Source organism: Pelecanus crispus, chromosome 1 (assembly GCF_030463565.1).
Source record: "Pelecanus crispus isolate bPelCri1 chromosome 1, bPelCri1.pri, whole genome shotgun sequence".
NCBI lineage: Eukaryota > Metazoa > Chordata > Aves > Pelecaniformes > Pelecanidae > Pelecanus > Pelecanus crispus.
This window is the reverse complement of record NC_134643.1, coordinates 191,916,764-191,932,286: the sequence shown is the minus strand read 5'-3', so window position 1 is coordinate 191,932,286 and position 15,523 is coordinate 191,916,764. Positions and strand designations below refer to the sequence as shown.

At 40.0% G+C, this 15,523-nt stretch overlaps 1 protein-coding gene across 4 annotated transcripts in view; it reads left to right on the top strand.

Annotated features, from left to right (window-relative positions):
• Nucleotides 1–15,523, top strand: part of ELF1 (E74 like ETS transcription factor 1) — a 95,948-nt gene that overhangs the window by 74,993 nt on the left and 5,432 nt on the right. For all 4 annotated transcript variants that reach the window (XM_075727427.1, XM_075727434.1, XM_009491514.2 and 1 more), the window contains 3 exons: nt 3,170–3,253; nt 6,275–6,467; nt 7,660–8,127. In XM_075727427.1, coding sequence (XP_075583542.1) covers nt 3,170–3,253; nt 6,275–6,467; nt 7,660–8,127 — 745 coding nt within the window. The remainder of the gene's footprint in view (nt 1–3,169; nt 3,254–6,274; nt 6,468–7,659; nt 8,128–15,523) is intronic.

Sequence of the window (15,523 nt, the reverse complement as noted above, 5' to 3'; positions counted from 1 at the left end):
CTGGTCTGAGTGATGCTGAAATGTAACTTCAAAATGTCCAGGGATTTGTAAGGCATTGGTGTACAACAATTACTGCAAAATGTTATTAATTTTGTAGTGCACTTTAGGGTGACATGCAGCGTGTGGGTGGGGTTTTGTTGTTGGTGGTGGTTTTTTACAGTGCAATATGGCTTCCCTTCCTTTGGTCAGTTTTGTGGCATGGTAAAGGACCGTGGTCATTTTGCCATATCCATACCACTCATGATTTTATAGAATTCTAGCATGTATAACCCATCAGCTAAACTTGTAGGGTTGCACTGTGCAGAGCGTTGCTAGCTAACTGAGCCAGAATGGCACTGCCAAGTAGAGCTCCTCCAAGAAAATGTTCTGCAGAAGTGATGGGGTGATTTCACTTCCTTTCTTTGTGGGCCTTATTGCTGCAGCAGGAGAGCTGTATCCACCCATCTGCTGAACTCCAAACCCGTGTTCAGCATGATGTTTGTACTCATGAATGTCTGAGCACTGAGCTGCCGAACTACAGATCAGAAAGACGGGAAAAACAAAGGGATGTCAGAGAAAGAAACTTGGAAATTTGCTATACTAATACCTTCAGTCCCATTTTTGCTATGGGAGGTATCTGGCAGTAGGTGGTCACATAAGTTATACACACGTTATATTTTAGATATATACTGTTTATTATATTTTTACATACATTATATTTTTTAAACAAAACCCACTGAAAACAGTGCAAGAAAATTGTCCTGGTTTCGGCTGGGGTTAAACCACGACAAAAATGTATCGAACTTTTTCTGGTGTGGTATAAAATATTTAATTAGGAGGAGCATCTCACTTTCTAAATAACACATTAATTTGTAGCATGAATTTCTAACCAGAAGTGGTTTTGCAACCATGGAAATAGGAAAGTAGAAGTACCAATTATAAATTCAATTAGCTATACAAAATTACGGTAGCCCCACATAAGGCTTAGCTCTTGCACATTCTTCATCCTTCCTCTTTGTAAAATTCTCTCTTAAAAAGGAACTTAGTGATGTACTCTGAAAGGTAACAAATTCATGCTCTGTTGAACCAAAGGAGGAAGCGTGCTAATGCTTAATGTGCTTTCATAAAATATCTTCTTTTAAACAAAGGAAACATATCTTGTGTGTCTCTGTTAACTGTGTTTTTGATGGTATCAGTCAGTGCCTGGAGGTTATAGCTCAACAGTGTAGTCTAAAACCATCATCTTAAGTATCTCTAGCCCAGATATGGAGCAGTAACATCAATACCTTTCTGTAAACAAGTTTCACATTCTTCACTGATTGCTAATTTTGGATGGGTTTCTGGTAGAGGATTGTCCATACAGAATGTCTAGGCTGAGGTAAGAGAGCCTAGAATTGCTGTAGCAGTAGTATTCATATTTAGTAGCCTAGGTTATGCCTAATCAGAAGTGCATGAATTAGATGTGATCAGTACTTATGTTCCCTGAAGTTGACCAGTAGTAGTTCAGTCATGACCTAATTGAGCCTTCATACACTTCATTCTCTTTTAAGACCTGATCTCATTTGGACACAAGGTAATTAATTACATCAAAATAACACTCCCCACTCCTTAATGGTGTACATTTACACCTGTAAAAGAGGGGAAACGAGATGAGCACCTAACAGAGTCTTTCCCATGACACAACTCTAAAGGGAGAAAAGCACTTAGCCAAAGTCCTGAGGGACTTCTTGTGCAGTGGAAGCTGATCTATACAAGAGTGACTTCATCTAGACATTTTAAGGAAAACAGACATTTCTGCAGCCAATACTGGTGAGTTGAACAAATCCTTTCATATGATGATATACGAAAAAAACAATATTGTAGGATTTCCTCCCTTCCACCTTCATTTAAGTCAAGGAAAACATTACTGGCCAAGACGTTGGCTGAACTTTGTGTCCCATCCTCAGTCATGAATCCTGTCTGAGCAGAAGCAAGAAAATTAGAGGACTCCAGTCATTACTAGAGTTTCCTTACTGTAGCTCCCTCAATTAGCTATCCCTCCTCCCCCATGCCCTGTCAAAAAAAGAAAGACAAAGGTACAAAGCTGGACTTTAGCAAGACTTAGCTAATGTCAAAAGGTGACTGCCTAAGCCAGTGTTTCTTACAACTTCTTTATATATACCTGGAAGTCTAGAACAAAGCAGACAGCACAGGCTGGCACTGGGCATTTTTTTCCAGAGCTAGTGAAAAACCCTCACTCTTAGTCTGCAGCAGAGCCATTTCCTTACTAAAACAGCCCCTAGAAACAAAACCAAAAGTGGAACATCATAGTGTACAGGATTGCACAGGTCTGTTGGTCTTGCCTCTGTAGAACACAAACTCTTTGGAAATGCAATAAATAGACAAAAAGAAAAATATTTTTCTTTATATCTTTAATTGTGACAACAGGTTATTTGGACTAGAAATATGTTTCTCTGAGTCCTGTGTCTGCTTGGTCTATTCTGCCTCTCAAAAGAGGCAATCAATGCTCTTCATTCTTGTCATTGGTTGTATCTAACTTCTTCCTTTCAGTCTCCCTCACCAGATAGAGCCACCATGCTTATGACTTTGAAAACTGGTGTTTTTTCAGAGCCAGTTACTGGTTCTGCTGGTCTTAACAAGCAAACAAGTGACTTTCCTTTACCTGTAGCCACTGTTGAGAAGGGTGTAAAAAGAGAACAGGACTGAAAAATGTTTTATTCACATGACTGTATAGTTTGCTGCTGTCAGTGGAGATTTTGAATCTATTAAACAAGGAGACAATCTTGTTTTATCCCTAAATTCCATTTTGGTGATGAGTGAACAAGAGAGTGCTCTGTATTTTATGTACCTTTTCCTGTTTAAACTCTTGCCCACAGTTAATAGCTTGTTCTTCTCATCTCTTCTGTTTTAAGTGCTCTTAAGAGTACCTAAAAAGCCACAGAAATTTCCAAGGTACATGGACTTTGGAAAAGTGAGCATAATCTTTACTAGAAGTACACTAAGAGCATAGGGGGTCCAGTCCTGCTGTAGAAATTTAAAAAGTTCAGCACAGAACTGAGCTCCTAACTTACTAGAAATTGAATCCTCTCTGAATTGGGGAAACAAATCTCTTCTCTTTTTAGGTCCTTGTTCTTCTTTATTTCGTGGTTTTTTTTAAGCTGCAGTTTGAGTTACTGGTGGTTTATTTCAGGGAAGAAGCCGAAACCGTCTCGTCCAGAGTCCCCTACTACAACTCCAAACATATCTGTGAAAAAGAAAAACAAAGATGGAAAGGGTAAGTCAAAGAGTTGTCACTGAAGTTTTTAAAAGAATGTTGTTTCTGAGCAACCTGTAAAAAGAAAACATTTGTGATGTAAAAAGAAAATGTTTACTAATTTTCTTGTCATGTAAAACCAGGTCTTATGCTCAGGGGTAGTTAACACCTCATCTTAAAGCAAGTAAAAATTAGTGCATGAGATTTCTTGGTGAAATACCCAGTTCCTAGGGAGAATAACATATTTGTCATGTTAGTAGCAAGGGTTCTTGGAAACTCTTCAAGCTGCCACAGAGGCTGCTGTGTTTTGAGTGAAGTCTTGGGGAGTGCTTCGCATTGTATTAGGGTTTCTTGGGCTGTGGTTATTTTGACAGATGATCTTTGAAAACGTTTTCCATCTGTGTGTGTCTAATTCTGCATGAGGAGCTAATCAAGGCTGCCAGTTGGCAGCAGGAAGTACCAAGCCCTAAATTTTGAGGAAAGTTATAACGCAGCCTGAAGACTTGGGCAGGAAACTTGCTGTTTTGATGCTTCTTTCATTCCGCCTGTGTTTAAAAGGCAGAAAGAAAATAAATACCCCGTAACTGATACAATAAATCATTTCCTCCAGACTGAACTGTTCAGTAACGCCCGTCAGTTTTGTCCAACAGCTCTGTTGCTTTGCTCCCCTGTGTCACCACAAGCGCCTGCACGCAGGCCTAGGGACTGATGGCCTTGCATGCTGTGCAATACTTGCCAGGACAGAAGCCCAGCCAAACCTGGAAGGTGGTGGCAGAAGAATGTCAGTCTCTCTTGAAATCAGAAAAATCGCTACACTGACACATGAGTATGGTTTGGGTTTTGTTTTTTTTTTTTTTCTTTTGAAGAGGGATTTTCTGCAATAACAGGAAATAAAGACTTGTTTGCAAGCAATAAATATTTAACAGGTTAATGCTAGCAATTTTGAGTATGCATTGTTGCTGGTTTTTTTTTTTTAATTAAAACGTGATTTTTAAGTAAAAATGAAACAAAAGTATCAGAGAAACCTCCAAATAGTGCTCAAATGAAATAATAGAAAATATTAAAGCAGCTAGCCACAAAATTAAAAGGCAGAATAGTCTAATGTTTCTGTCACTAGCAAGTATACCTCATATTTCACATTTGTCCATTGTTACAAAATTGCTAATTCAGAAGGAATTAAAAGGGAGCGTGTTGCCTGAAACCACTGCCTGTTACAAAAAAAGATACCACAAAAGCATTTGTTTAGCGTTTTGAGGAACACAGAATTGAAGTAAAAGGGATATTAATATAACTGGCCATGACAGGAAAGCAGCTAGAAAATCGTAAGAGTTGCCTGTCTCTCAGTATCCACAATGTTCCCCTAAGAACACGTATGCTAAAATACCAAGCCCTCCATATAATTATTTGATGTGATGCATGGAGAAAACTGAGTTTTCTACATATTTCTTGTTCTGCTGTGACTCAGAGGAGGTTAAAAATTCTGCCTGTGAGTAAAGCAGAGGTGGTTTTTGCAGACAGTCCTCTTCACAGTGATTTTCAGTGGCTAAGCAGTGACAAATTTTCAGACTGCCTTGATGCAGCTGAGCATTTTTAGTCTAGACGACAACAAAAGCACCCTGGATTAGATGGTAAGTGGCTGGGAATGCTCTCACTCCTGGCTGACATTGTGCCTTGCCTAAGCAGTCTTAACCTTTGCCTTCGGGGTATCCGAAAGCAAACGGGCTGACAGTTTCATAGAAGCTGGGAGACATTTGTTGCAAAGGCAGTGTATTTTCTCTAGGGGTGTTCACTTTTCAAGTTTCCGAAGGAGCTGTTAACATTTTGTACTGCCAGTGCTGATGATGTTGCTGAATATTTGCAAAATACAGATTGCAAAATATAGATTATAATACAGTAGTATGGGAGTTTTAATTTGTAAGACACCTCCTCTTGCTGAAAAAAGTTCAGACTGGCGGTTATTAAAGTTGAAAAAAACTGCCGGGTTACATTGAAGCTAACAAAAGAGATCCTGTCGCCTCCTGATGCACTGGACATCACTTTTTGTGAAACTTAAGAAATCTGCACATGCTGTCCCTGCTGTGGTTTTGCCACAAAAAAACATAGTTTTGCTACTTGTGGGAGGTGATAGTTTCACATAAGAAGTTTTTTCTGCCTTTCTCAGACTAACAACGTATTTATCACTGAGAAGCTTGTGTGCAGCTTCAAGTGTCCAAAAGAACATCAGGCACCAAAAGCCTTAAAAAAGCAGGAAAAAGGGTCTCATTAGTTATACGAGTTTAAACTCCTTAAATGTGCTTTTGGAAAAAAAGAGTATGCAAATTTTGTAGTAGTTTTAAGTATTCACAATCTGTGAATTTAATACTGTTTCTTTATATGTGGTAAACACTGAACAGATGTGATGGGTTTCCACATGTAAGTGTTTGCGCCTGCTTGTTTGTAAAATGAAATTTGAATGTTGTCTACCAGCAAGTGCCAAGTGCTCGCTGGATTAAAAAAAAAAAAAAATCTTTTTCTGAAGGTTTGCCTACCTCAGCATATGCCACTGATTGCCCCATAGAAATCTAATTGTTAAAAGTAAGGATTTTGTTTAGCCTTTTGAAGGATTATAACACTCACCTCAATTCAGCAAAGTATTTAAGCAAGGGTTTAATTTACAGCATTTTCAGAAGATGGACCTGAACGTGTTTCTATTTGGGGTAAAGCAATAGGGACTGCTTCTGTAACTGGATTAGGCAGGAGGGAAGTGTACACATAGGTGACTAATGCTGTCTAACACCGGTGGCTGGAAAGGGGTGACTGTAGGCTGACTGGTACCTGACTGTAGATTACAGACAGGGGCTAGGGTGTCTGGGCACTCAGATTGTAATAACTAACAAGAATCCCTTCCCATGCCCTTCCACCACTATTTCCTAGTCTTGATGATACAGTACAGTGTACTCGTAAAGATACCAGCTTCTTAATTTTTAGATTATTTACATCATTAATAAAATATGGTCAACTAATATTTTTTTTTCCCTGTGTCCTGAAATACTTTTATTTTAGGAAATACAATTTATCTCTGGGAGTTCTTACTAGCACTGCTGCAGGACAAAGCTACATGTCCTAAATATATCAAATGGACTCAGAGAGAGAAAGGCATTTTCAAACTGGTAGATTCCAAGGCCGTGTCCAGGTTGTGGGGAAAACACAAAAACAAACCTGACATGAATTATGAAACAATGGGTAGAGCTCTCAGGTATGTGCATTTTTAATAATAGACTGGTTTTGTTGCCTTGGGGTTTGCATGCATTAAATGCCTCATCTAATTTGTGTAACAACAGAAAAGCGTTAGTATTCTATCAGTCTGGGAAATGAAGAAGTTATTTCGGCAAAATACATAAGCTAAGTAAAAGTGACCTTACTAACCTCAACCCCAAATCAGTCACCTTCAGTCTCAGCTCAGACATTTTCAGTGCTGCTGCAAAAACTGCATCTTCATAGTCAGCCACAGACAAAGTAAGAGACTGAAGATTCCAAGCGGAGCAAACCTTTTACATAAAATTTGAATCTCTTTTCTCAAAAAAATCCTAAATTCAGGTGTATTGATGAAATTATTTCTACTTGTTGCAAATGATCCCATTTCCAGTGGAAGATACAGTTTTAGAATTAAGGTCTCGTTGCGCTTCTCTGAACTTACATGTACAGACAGTTTTAAAACGTCTTATCTTGTGCCTCTGCCTATCAGGCTGGGATTTTTCTCATACATGAAAGACTGTGCAAAATAAACAGACATCCACAAAGCTTCAGTCTTACCTGCTGATTGATAATTGTCCAACTGAGCAGCTATGCATTTCTTTTCATTTCCCTTCACCTCACACCTCAGTGTGTGTGATTTCAAATTGTCATATTAATTTGTAAATATAATAGAAGTAGTGCTCTCATGTCCTAGTCCCTTTGCTTTGTTGTAACTAAAATGTCTGCCTGTGCTCACTGGTGAATAAGCATGAATTCAGGTAACCGAAAGAACTGTATGAGTCAAGGGGAGAATTAGAAGTTTCATGCAACTTTTAATGAGTATGAGTTGATATCAGAGCTGTATGAGTCAAGAGGAGAATTAGAAGTTTCATGCAACTTTTAAAGAGTATGAGTTGATATCAGAGCTGCCAAGTCACGGAGTTCTTCTGTGTCTCCTCAGAGTTATCTGAGGTTGAAATTAAAAGGTGACAAGAAATACCAGTAAAAGAAAGATGTTTGAGGAAAAAAATACGCTATTAAATTGGCCGCTCCTTTATAGTGAAGAAACTAGGCTCTTAAAATATTGTTTGCTTGTTACTGCTGGTCTTATTTTCTGGGGTTTTTGTAGTCTTTTGGGGGGGGCGGGGGGGGGGGCGGGGGGTGTTTTTTGACAAAAGACACTGTGTAACTTGATGTGTGTACACTTTAAACAGATACTATTACCAAAGAGGAATACTGGCCAAAGTAGAAGGTCAGCGCCTAGTATATCAATTTAAAGACATGCCAAAAGATCTCATCTATATAGATGATGAAGATGCAAGCCCTAGCACTGAATCATCAGATTCAACGCTGCTCTCAACTCCTGTGGCCAATAGAAACCAGTCGAGCAGATCTAGAGCGTCTGCAAACGCGGGAACAAAGGGAGGATCAACCACAGTGCTAAAAACAGGAAACTCGAAGCCTGCTAAGCTGAAGGAGCACGTAGAAGTTGTACAGCAGCAGACACCTGGCTTGGCTTCAGAAGTTTTGAGGACAATGCAATCTCCGCAGCCAGTACATCCTACTCAGCTTTTTCGGACAGTTCATGTAATGCAGCCATTGCAGTCCCTTGCAGAAGGACATGCAGCTGTAACCAGTAACGTTCCAGATGAAACATTAAATCCCTCTGTTCAGAATATAAGGTAAGAAAATGTACAGAAAATAAATGTTTGAATAATAACAAATTCACCAGATGATGGCTAGATAGATTCTTTGTTGTGCTTCAAAACAATGTTCATCTCCCAGTTTGGTTGAAGTGAAATGGTCTTCGTGGCTGATCCTAGGAATTGGGAGTTACTACAGCATACTGCGACATGTACACTCATAAATGTTCTGCCTTTGGTGCAGGGTAGTGCATCTTGCCTGTGGTATTAGGCCTGATGCAAATCCTTTAAAGAGAAAAAACACACAACTTCTGTTTAAAATTGGTATCATCAGTTCTGTCCCACAGCAGAGGCAGTATTTTCATGGCTCTGGTTTTTCACTGACTGTTTGGTGTCTTCACTTTTGAATTATACATGGTGTGTCTGCATGATCCCTTCAAAAAGATTTTCCTTCTTGCTTCTTAATTTTTCTTCCTAAGAATTTTTTGTCACCTCTTTCATCTTTTTCATTGTCCCTAGTTACAACAAGGGAAAGCTCCATGTTATCTACTCTAGCATTTTGCTGCTGTTACAAGAGCATGTTCTTTTAATTTTAGAAAGCAATTAGCAGAATAATCTCATGGGAGCTGTGTACCTGCAGACTATTTTGGGAGGCAGTCATGCTTCCACGCTTAATTTGTAAGTCAACTGGCTAACACTACACAGTGTTTAAGCATCATGACTCCTTTGCATGTACCTGTTAGCAGCATCCTTAATGAAGAAGCTTTAAAAAACAGTCACTTAAGGCTGGTTTTACCCTAGCTTGAGGCGTCCCCTGATGGAGCTTGTTCATCTCCACTGACTACAAAAGACCTAAACCAAATAAATGTTCTTGTAATCTAGGCTCCTCACAAGAATGTCAGAGTTGTATATGGTGATTTTGGACCTTAAAGCAGTCTCAGGAAAGCTTCAGGATATAATTCAGGAGCTGCACATTCTTAATGAATTATCAACATAACTTGTTTTTTAAGATTTGCTCTGTTAACATCACCATTATAATGGTTATCAGTTTGTGCTGCAAAATGTCAGTAATGCTATTTCCTGCTCCCTTCCTCTGTTCTTTCCTTTGAAAATTGCATCCAGAGCCACCAATAGATTTAGAGTGGTACTGACTGTCTGGGGTTAACCATGCAATTTTGTCAGAGAGAAGCAAGTAATGACACTAATGACAAATAATTTCTTCGTTTCCAAAGAATAAGTTTTGCTCTCTCATCTCTGCTACTAGAGGGATGCTGTAAAAGCTATTCAGTTATTAAAACTCCACTTATATAAAAGGAAAATCCAGAACAGCAATAACAGCTAGGTTTTTCAGAAGAACTGAAAGAAGAACTGAAACTGTTTGGATCAGCCTCCAGTGACTGATATAATAGAATCAATAAGAAACGCTTTAGGAGAGAACCAAGTAGTTGAGGAAGCTGAAGATTTATATATATAGGAAATAACAAACCAAGACTGCAGCTTCAATCAAGAAAATCTTACATTATCTCTTCTTTCCTTGGGCTAAAAAAAACCCCCAAACTTTAAAATTATCCCTGGATTTCCTAGTTTGAATCTTGAGGTTTTTTTAATTTTCTTAAAAAATTATGAAATGTTTTCATTCATACTGCAATATGAAAAATTCACACTGAAGAGAGAAATTCACTGGTTAGTAAAGGCTGCAAGGGAATAAATACATTGGGCCATGAAAGAAAAAATATTTTTCATAGTTACTGGTAGGCACTGTAAAACAAGCTGGAAAAAGCTACCATTTTTAAGTAGACAATATCCGTTTTAATTTGTCTTTTAATACTAAAATGCATGATTTGAAATCAAATTGCATTTTGCTTATTGTTTTAACCAACTAGAATTAGTTCAAGATGCACAAAGGGGAGGGAAGGGTTATATTTGATCAGAAGTTTATGTGAAAGATAATTAGGAAGAATTTACAAAAAAAACCCACCAGGTTTGGAATTAATTTAGAAAAGTAATAAAAATCTGCACCAAGGTGATGTCTTGTAAGTTTTTAAAGCTTAGGAATGAAGCTACTCTGTACAGTGCAATCCTATGATTTCAGGGTTGATGAAGGATTTAATTACTTGTAAAAATTGACTAGGGCAGTATAGTGAAAGGAAACAAGTACAGACATAACTGAAGCTATACAGTACCATTTAAGTCAGTAGAATAATGCTATTAAACATTAATAGGGGGAAGGTTCAGCAATTTGCAGAGTTAAATAGCTCTAGGCTAGACCTACACTAGACTATATATCAAAAAACATATCAATAGCACAGGTGGTATAAAAAGTAACAACAAACAGAAGTATCTGTAAGACCTAAGACGGCGGGCAGGCAAGAAGTCCAGCCTACCATTTGGAAAGCTGCTCAGTGACATTATGACACTCAATTATTGCATTATGGTATTTCACAATCGGACCTTGGGCAATAAGCTGCGGGGGGGGGGGAAGTAGTAGAGATGATACATGTATGAAGTTTGAATGAAGTAAAAGCCTTAAAGCCTTAGGGTTCTCTGTTGCGTCGGTTCTAATCCATTGTTTGTAATTTACAACATTATTCCATGAAGTCTTCAATTGCACTTCCTTAGCCAAGATGACAAAGCGTCCCAGATGAAGGAAAAAAAACCAAAAGACCCATCGGATCTTTTCAGTACAGTACGTAATTACTGAATAGTATAGAAGTATTGCTAATTAAGAAAAAATGTACTGAGGTATCTGAGCAGTTAGAGTGAAAATTAAAACCACAACCCAGATTTTTTTGGTGTGCTTTTAACCAGGATGGGCCAAGCTGCAAACCAAAGTGCTGATGAGTCCTGTGCAGTAGTCACTGCCCATTCCAGGCTCTAAAAATACAATTTATGACAGATACGTTTCTGCTCAAAGTGCAAACTTCACATAGTTTGGTGAGGTAGAACGGCACATTGAACATTTTTTGAAGCATATGTTTTAGGTCTCATTTTGTAATAAGGCTAAAACAAAGGAACTGGATTTGGGGTTTGTTTGTTCAAACAGCTGTAAATCTCTAGCAGTTGAATGTGTTTGTGCAACATGTTCTGAATTGCTGCAGTGGGGCTTCCATAGGGGTTGAAATGAATGGTCTAACAGGTACGATTGCCATTATAGAATAAGAGCTGACAAACCTTCTGTACGCACACTCTCTGTAGGGTTGTGGCTGGAGTCACTTTATAGTAGTTTTATAAGGAAGCATGAGGACAAATAGCAACGTTGGTTGCCAGTTGGTGTTCAGAGGTCAGGGCATGTAGATAGTCAAGGTCATTTGGGTGAAACGGCAACCAGGGTTTGGGAATGATCCTCAGAAGGTTTTCTCATGCGTACTGGTTAGTGGTTGGGCTCTGCCTTGAAGTGTGAACTTCTTGGACCGATATAATTTGTCTTACGCAATGTAGCTTCTAAAGTTTTATTCATATAGACGTTCTTTTTTCTTCTTCTTCAAGGAAATAAATGCTCTTCCCTCTGCAGCAATTTGCTTCTGTTGTGTTGTGAGAAGAAAAAAAAATAGAGAAAATATTGAGGATTTTTGAGGCCAAAACAATTGGCTTCTTAACACTTAACCATATCCTTCAGAGAAGAAGTCTGAACATGCGTCTTCTCTGCTGAGGGACTTGGTAAAAGAATTATATTTGAAGAATGTTGTGAAGGGCTGGTGTCACCATCCCCTCCCTGCGCTAGGCAGCATTACCTGCTAAAGTCTGCTCCCAGAGCACTGCTGGGAGAGTGTGGCAGCCGTTCCCCAGGGCCTCTTTGCGTTTCTCAAAGAAATGGGCATGCCCGTGAAAATCAGATGTTAGTTCTTCACAGGAGACAGGCAGTGGCTTCATTTATAGCTGCACAAAGCTCGTGCAGAGTTTTGTGTACTTCAAGGGGAGGGTAGTGTCTGAAGTGGAAAGGTCTTGGCTTTTGGATGGCTTGTGATGGGATTTTTATACAAGTTTCGGTGCTGCTGTGTGCAGGGGAGAAAAGAAGAAGTATTGCTCGCCAGGGATAGATGCCTCTTCTTCAGCCCCAGTGCTTAAACAGAAAGGCTGTGATGTGGTGCTAACCTAAGCTTGGGAAACGGGGCAGGAGCAGGGTCAGGTCATGCAGACTGGGTTTTGCTGACCAGGGAAGACATACAGTGTCCCCAGTGAGAATATTCGGAATTGCAAACTCACTGCTGTTCTGCAGGTCTAACCGCTCTGGCTCAGTGCATACAAGCACAGTTACTGCAGTCTCCAGGCCTGTAAATGGGAGCTGAATTTGGCATCACGGGTTTCCAGTGATAAGACAAAAATAAAAATGCCTCTCTGGATGAGCATTTTATTTCTAACTTTTTCCAATGAGCCAGCTTTTTTAAGGAAGAGGGAAAAAAAGAAAGTCTCTTTGAATTTAGTGCTTGTAAAATTGTTCTGCTTAAACCAGAATAACTGACGCAGGTTAACCCAGATATCTGCTTTATTGGAGTAATTGTGTTTTAGCTTGGAATTCGGAGGCACTGAAGTAGGGCTGGAATTCAGCTCCATGTTCACTGGACCATTCTGAGCATAAAGGGCATCGTTTCTGTTGCTCCAGAAAGTGTACCTCTCCTGTAAGTCTAGGGACTTACCTTGTCATGGGTAGTCTAGGACATCGTACAGAGCTCCAAGGCGCCTGCGTTTGGGCAATTAAAAAATTGCTCCCTTAAATGACTAGGGCTGCAGATAGAGAGATGCATTTTCATTTACCTTTAATCTAGAGTAGTAGTGATTTAAGATGGAGTGTCTTCTGGATGGAGTGAAAAGAGGTTCTTGTGTTACCAACGGTTCAGAGAAGATCATACTGTGAGTAATTTAAAATTATATGTCTCTATTTGTTATTGACTGTATGGGACACAGCTGAATCTTCTAGATGGCAGCTCTGTATACCAAGAAACTTCCAATTAGCTGAGTGTTGACAGATCCTGTGCAATGTTTAAGCAGACTTCAGGTTTTAAACACAATGTTTCTATCAAAATTCAGTATATTGTTTCTTTGCTATATTTTCAAGTTGTCATTGTGATAGCTTGGACAGAGCATGTTAGAAGACCAGTATCCTGACTGTGTTCTGTAGCTGGGGGAAAAGCTAATACAGACCACAGAGGACCAGTGGGATATGCTTTGTGTGTTCACTTCTGAACTGGAGAACCGCTACATGATGAATCATCCTCAGCTTTCATCTTGACCTTTTTGCAACCTTTGGGGTACAAAACGTTGCAGTAATTCATCCTGAAGGTGACACAAGCGTGGACCACAATGGCAAGATCCTTGTTCAAGAGGAGAAGGAAGTAGCTGAAGGTGAATTGTGTTTTTTCTGGGCATGAACGTTCTATATAAGAACAATGATGAAGCCAACAATATGCCAACACAGTTGGATTGTCCCGCTAAGCAGAGGGAATTACCTTTGAAAGTCATGTCTACCCCAAGCAAACACATATGCTTTCTGCTGTTGTTCCATAATCTGTTTCTGAGGCCAGGCTATGATGTATTGGTGGTCTGACTGCAGCTATGCTGATGCTGAAAAATAGACAGATTTGCCTAGTATGAGTTTATCAACTCTGAAAATGTGATTACTGCTGCTATTTCAAATGAAGTGTTTTCATCTTGTGCCATGTATAGACGTTAGCTTGTGTAAGCTGTGCAGTGAATGTCACCATTATGTTCTGTAATCATACTTCACACCCTATGTATATTGGTTTTGCTCGAGCTTGCATAACCACACAGACACAGGGAGGCAGTCTGGCACTGTCCTAGTGAGATTTTGCATTGACCATCTGCTTTCAGTCCTTTTTCCCTGAATAAGAACGAGAGTCAAATCTGCACAATGTCAGCTAATGTAGCCCATCACTCCCCTGCCATTCCTACAGGTATGCTGAATAAAAACCATCACAGGTATCAGTCGTGGTAAAGAGCTCGCTAGGGTTCCCAGGGACTTGACGGGAACATGAGCGAAGGAATACGATGCCAGCTGAGGACTTCTAGATAATGGGAAACAACTCCTGGCTAATATTTGGAAGGCCTTACTTTGATTGGCCAGCATCGGTGCACGTGCTTTGCTTCTGTTTGCAATTAGACGCTGGTCCTCCATCAGTACAAGTTGGGTCTTCATGCTCCAAAGGAAGGCCTGAAGTAGAAGCTCTCCAGCACACCGACTAGCAGATACTGTTGGATCTGGCTCACCACTGCTGCAGCCTTCCCCAAAGGAAGGGAAGCCGGCGATAGTTGCAAAGAGCTGATCTCTGTCATCTCTTAAGTGGAGGCTTGACTGCATTTCAAGTTGCAGGATGGTGAGGAAAATGCCCTTCTGAGGGAAGTGCTGGTCAGAAATAGGCTGATGTGATCTCAGTGGGCTTCTACAAGTAACTCTCATTTAGCTTACAACAGGGTGTGTTTCTCAGAACATGTTTACAGTAGGGACAACTTCTATCACAGCAAAGACTTTGGTTATAACCAAACATTTCGATTTGATTTTCCTGCAGCTGAGAAGACCTTTTCTTAAGCCCATTTCTGATTTAATTTCTGCGGTAGGTAGGAAGAAGGCTGCTTATGGCAGAAAGGACTTCAAAGTCATCTAGACGGATTAATTTTGTTTCTACACAATGAGAAGCTATCCACAGGAGCTCTCTTTACACGTCTTTGGCACTGTCAAAAAAGGTGGGGTTTCTGCAGGTCTCTGTTAGTTGCACAAGTTTCTGTGTTTTAATTCAGGTGAGTGTGCAGTTTTGAAAAATTCTGGAAAGAAGACTGTAAGACTGTGTGGGTCAGTAAAAAGGACACCAGACTTGAGAGTTGAGTCCTCTGTCTCTGTCCTCATGACGTAAGAAATTACCTTGTCCAGGCAAAGGGCTGGACAAGAACAGACGGGTTCTGCCCTCTCTCTGGAGGAGGCTGTGTTCAGACTGGTCATGAAGGGCCTTTCTACCTCTCATGGGCTTCTCCCCCTCATCTGCTTAGCAGCTCCTGTCTGCGTGGCTTGTGCTGTAGAAAGGCCACTGGCTATGAGGCAATATGTTGGGGTGAAGTATTGACAAGATTGTTGATGACTCTGAGGATCGTGTACATGAGCACAGCAGTTTGCAGTGACGGTAGAACTCCTGAGTTGCATTTGGCTGATGCTTCCTATAGTCACTCAAAGGAGATTGCCTCTCCACTCGGGCATCTGAAGTGGTTCTAACAAGCACATCCCACCCCTTCACCTTCCTCACTCTTCCTAGCGTGACTGAGTTGTTTGCAACCAGTTAGTTGAACAAATGGGGAAAGTCCCTGGAAATTCGCCCATTTATCTCACGGCCATCGTTTCCCCTATAGCTAGCTGTAGGTTGAACAATGTGTATGTTGGAGAGGGAATTCTCCTCTGTTGCCTCTCTCTATTTCTTAATATTGCCTTGTTTCA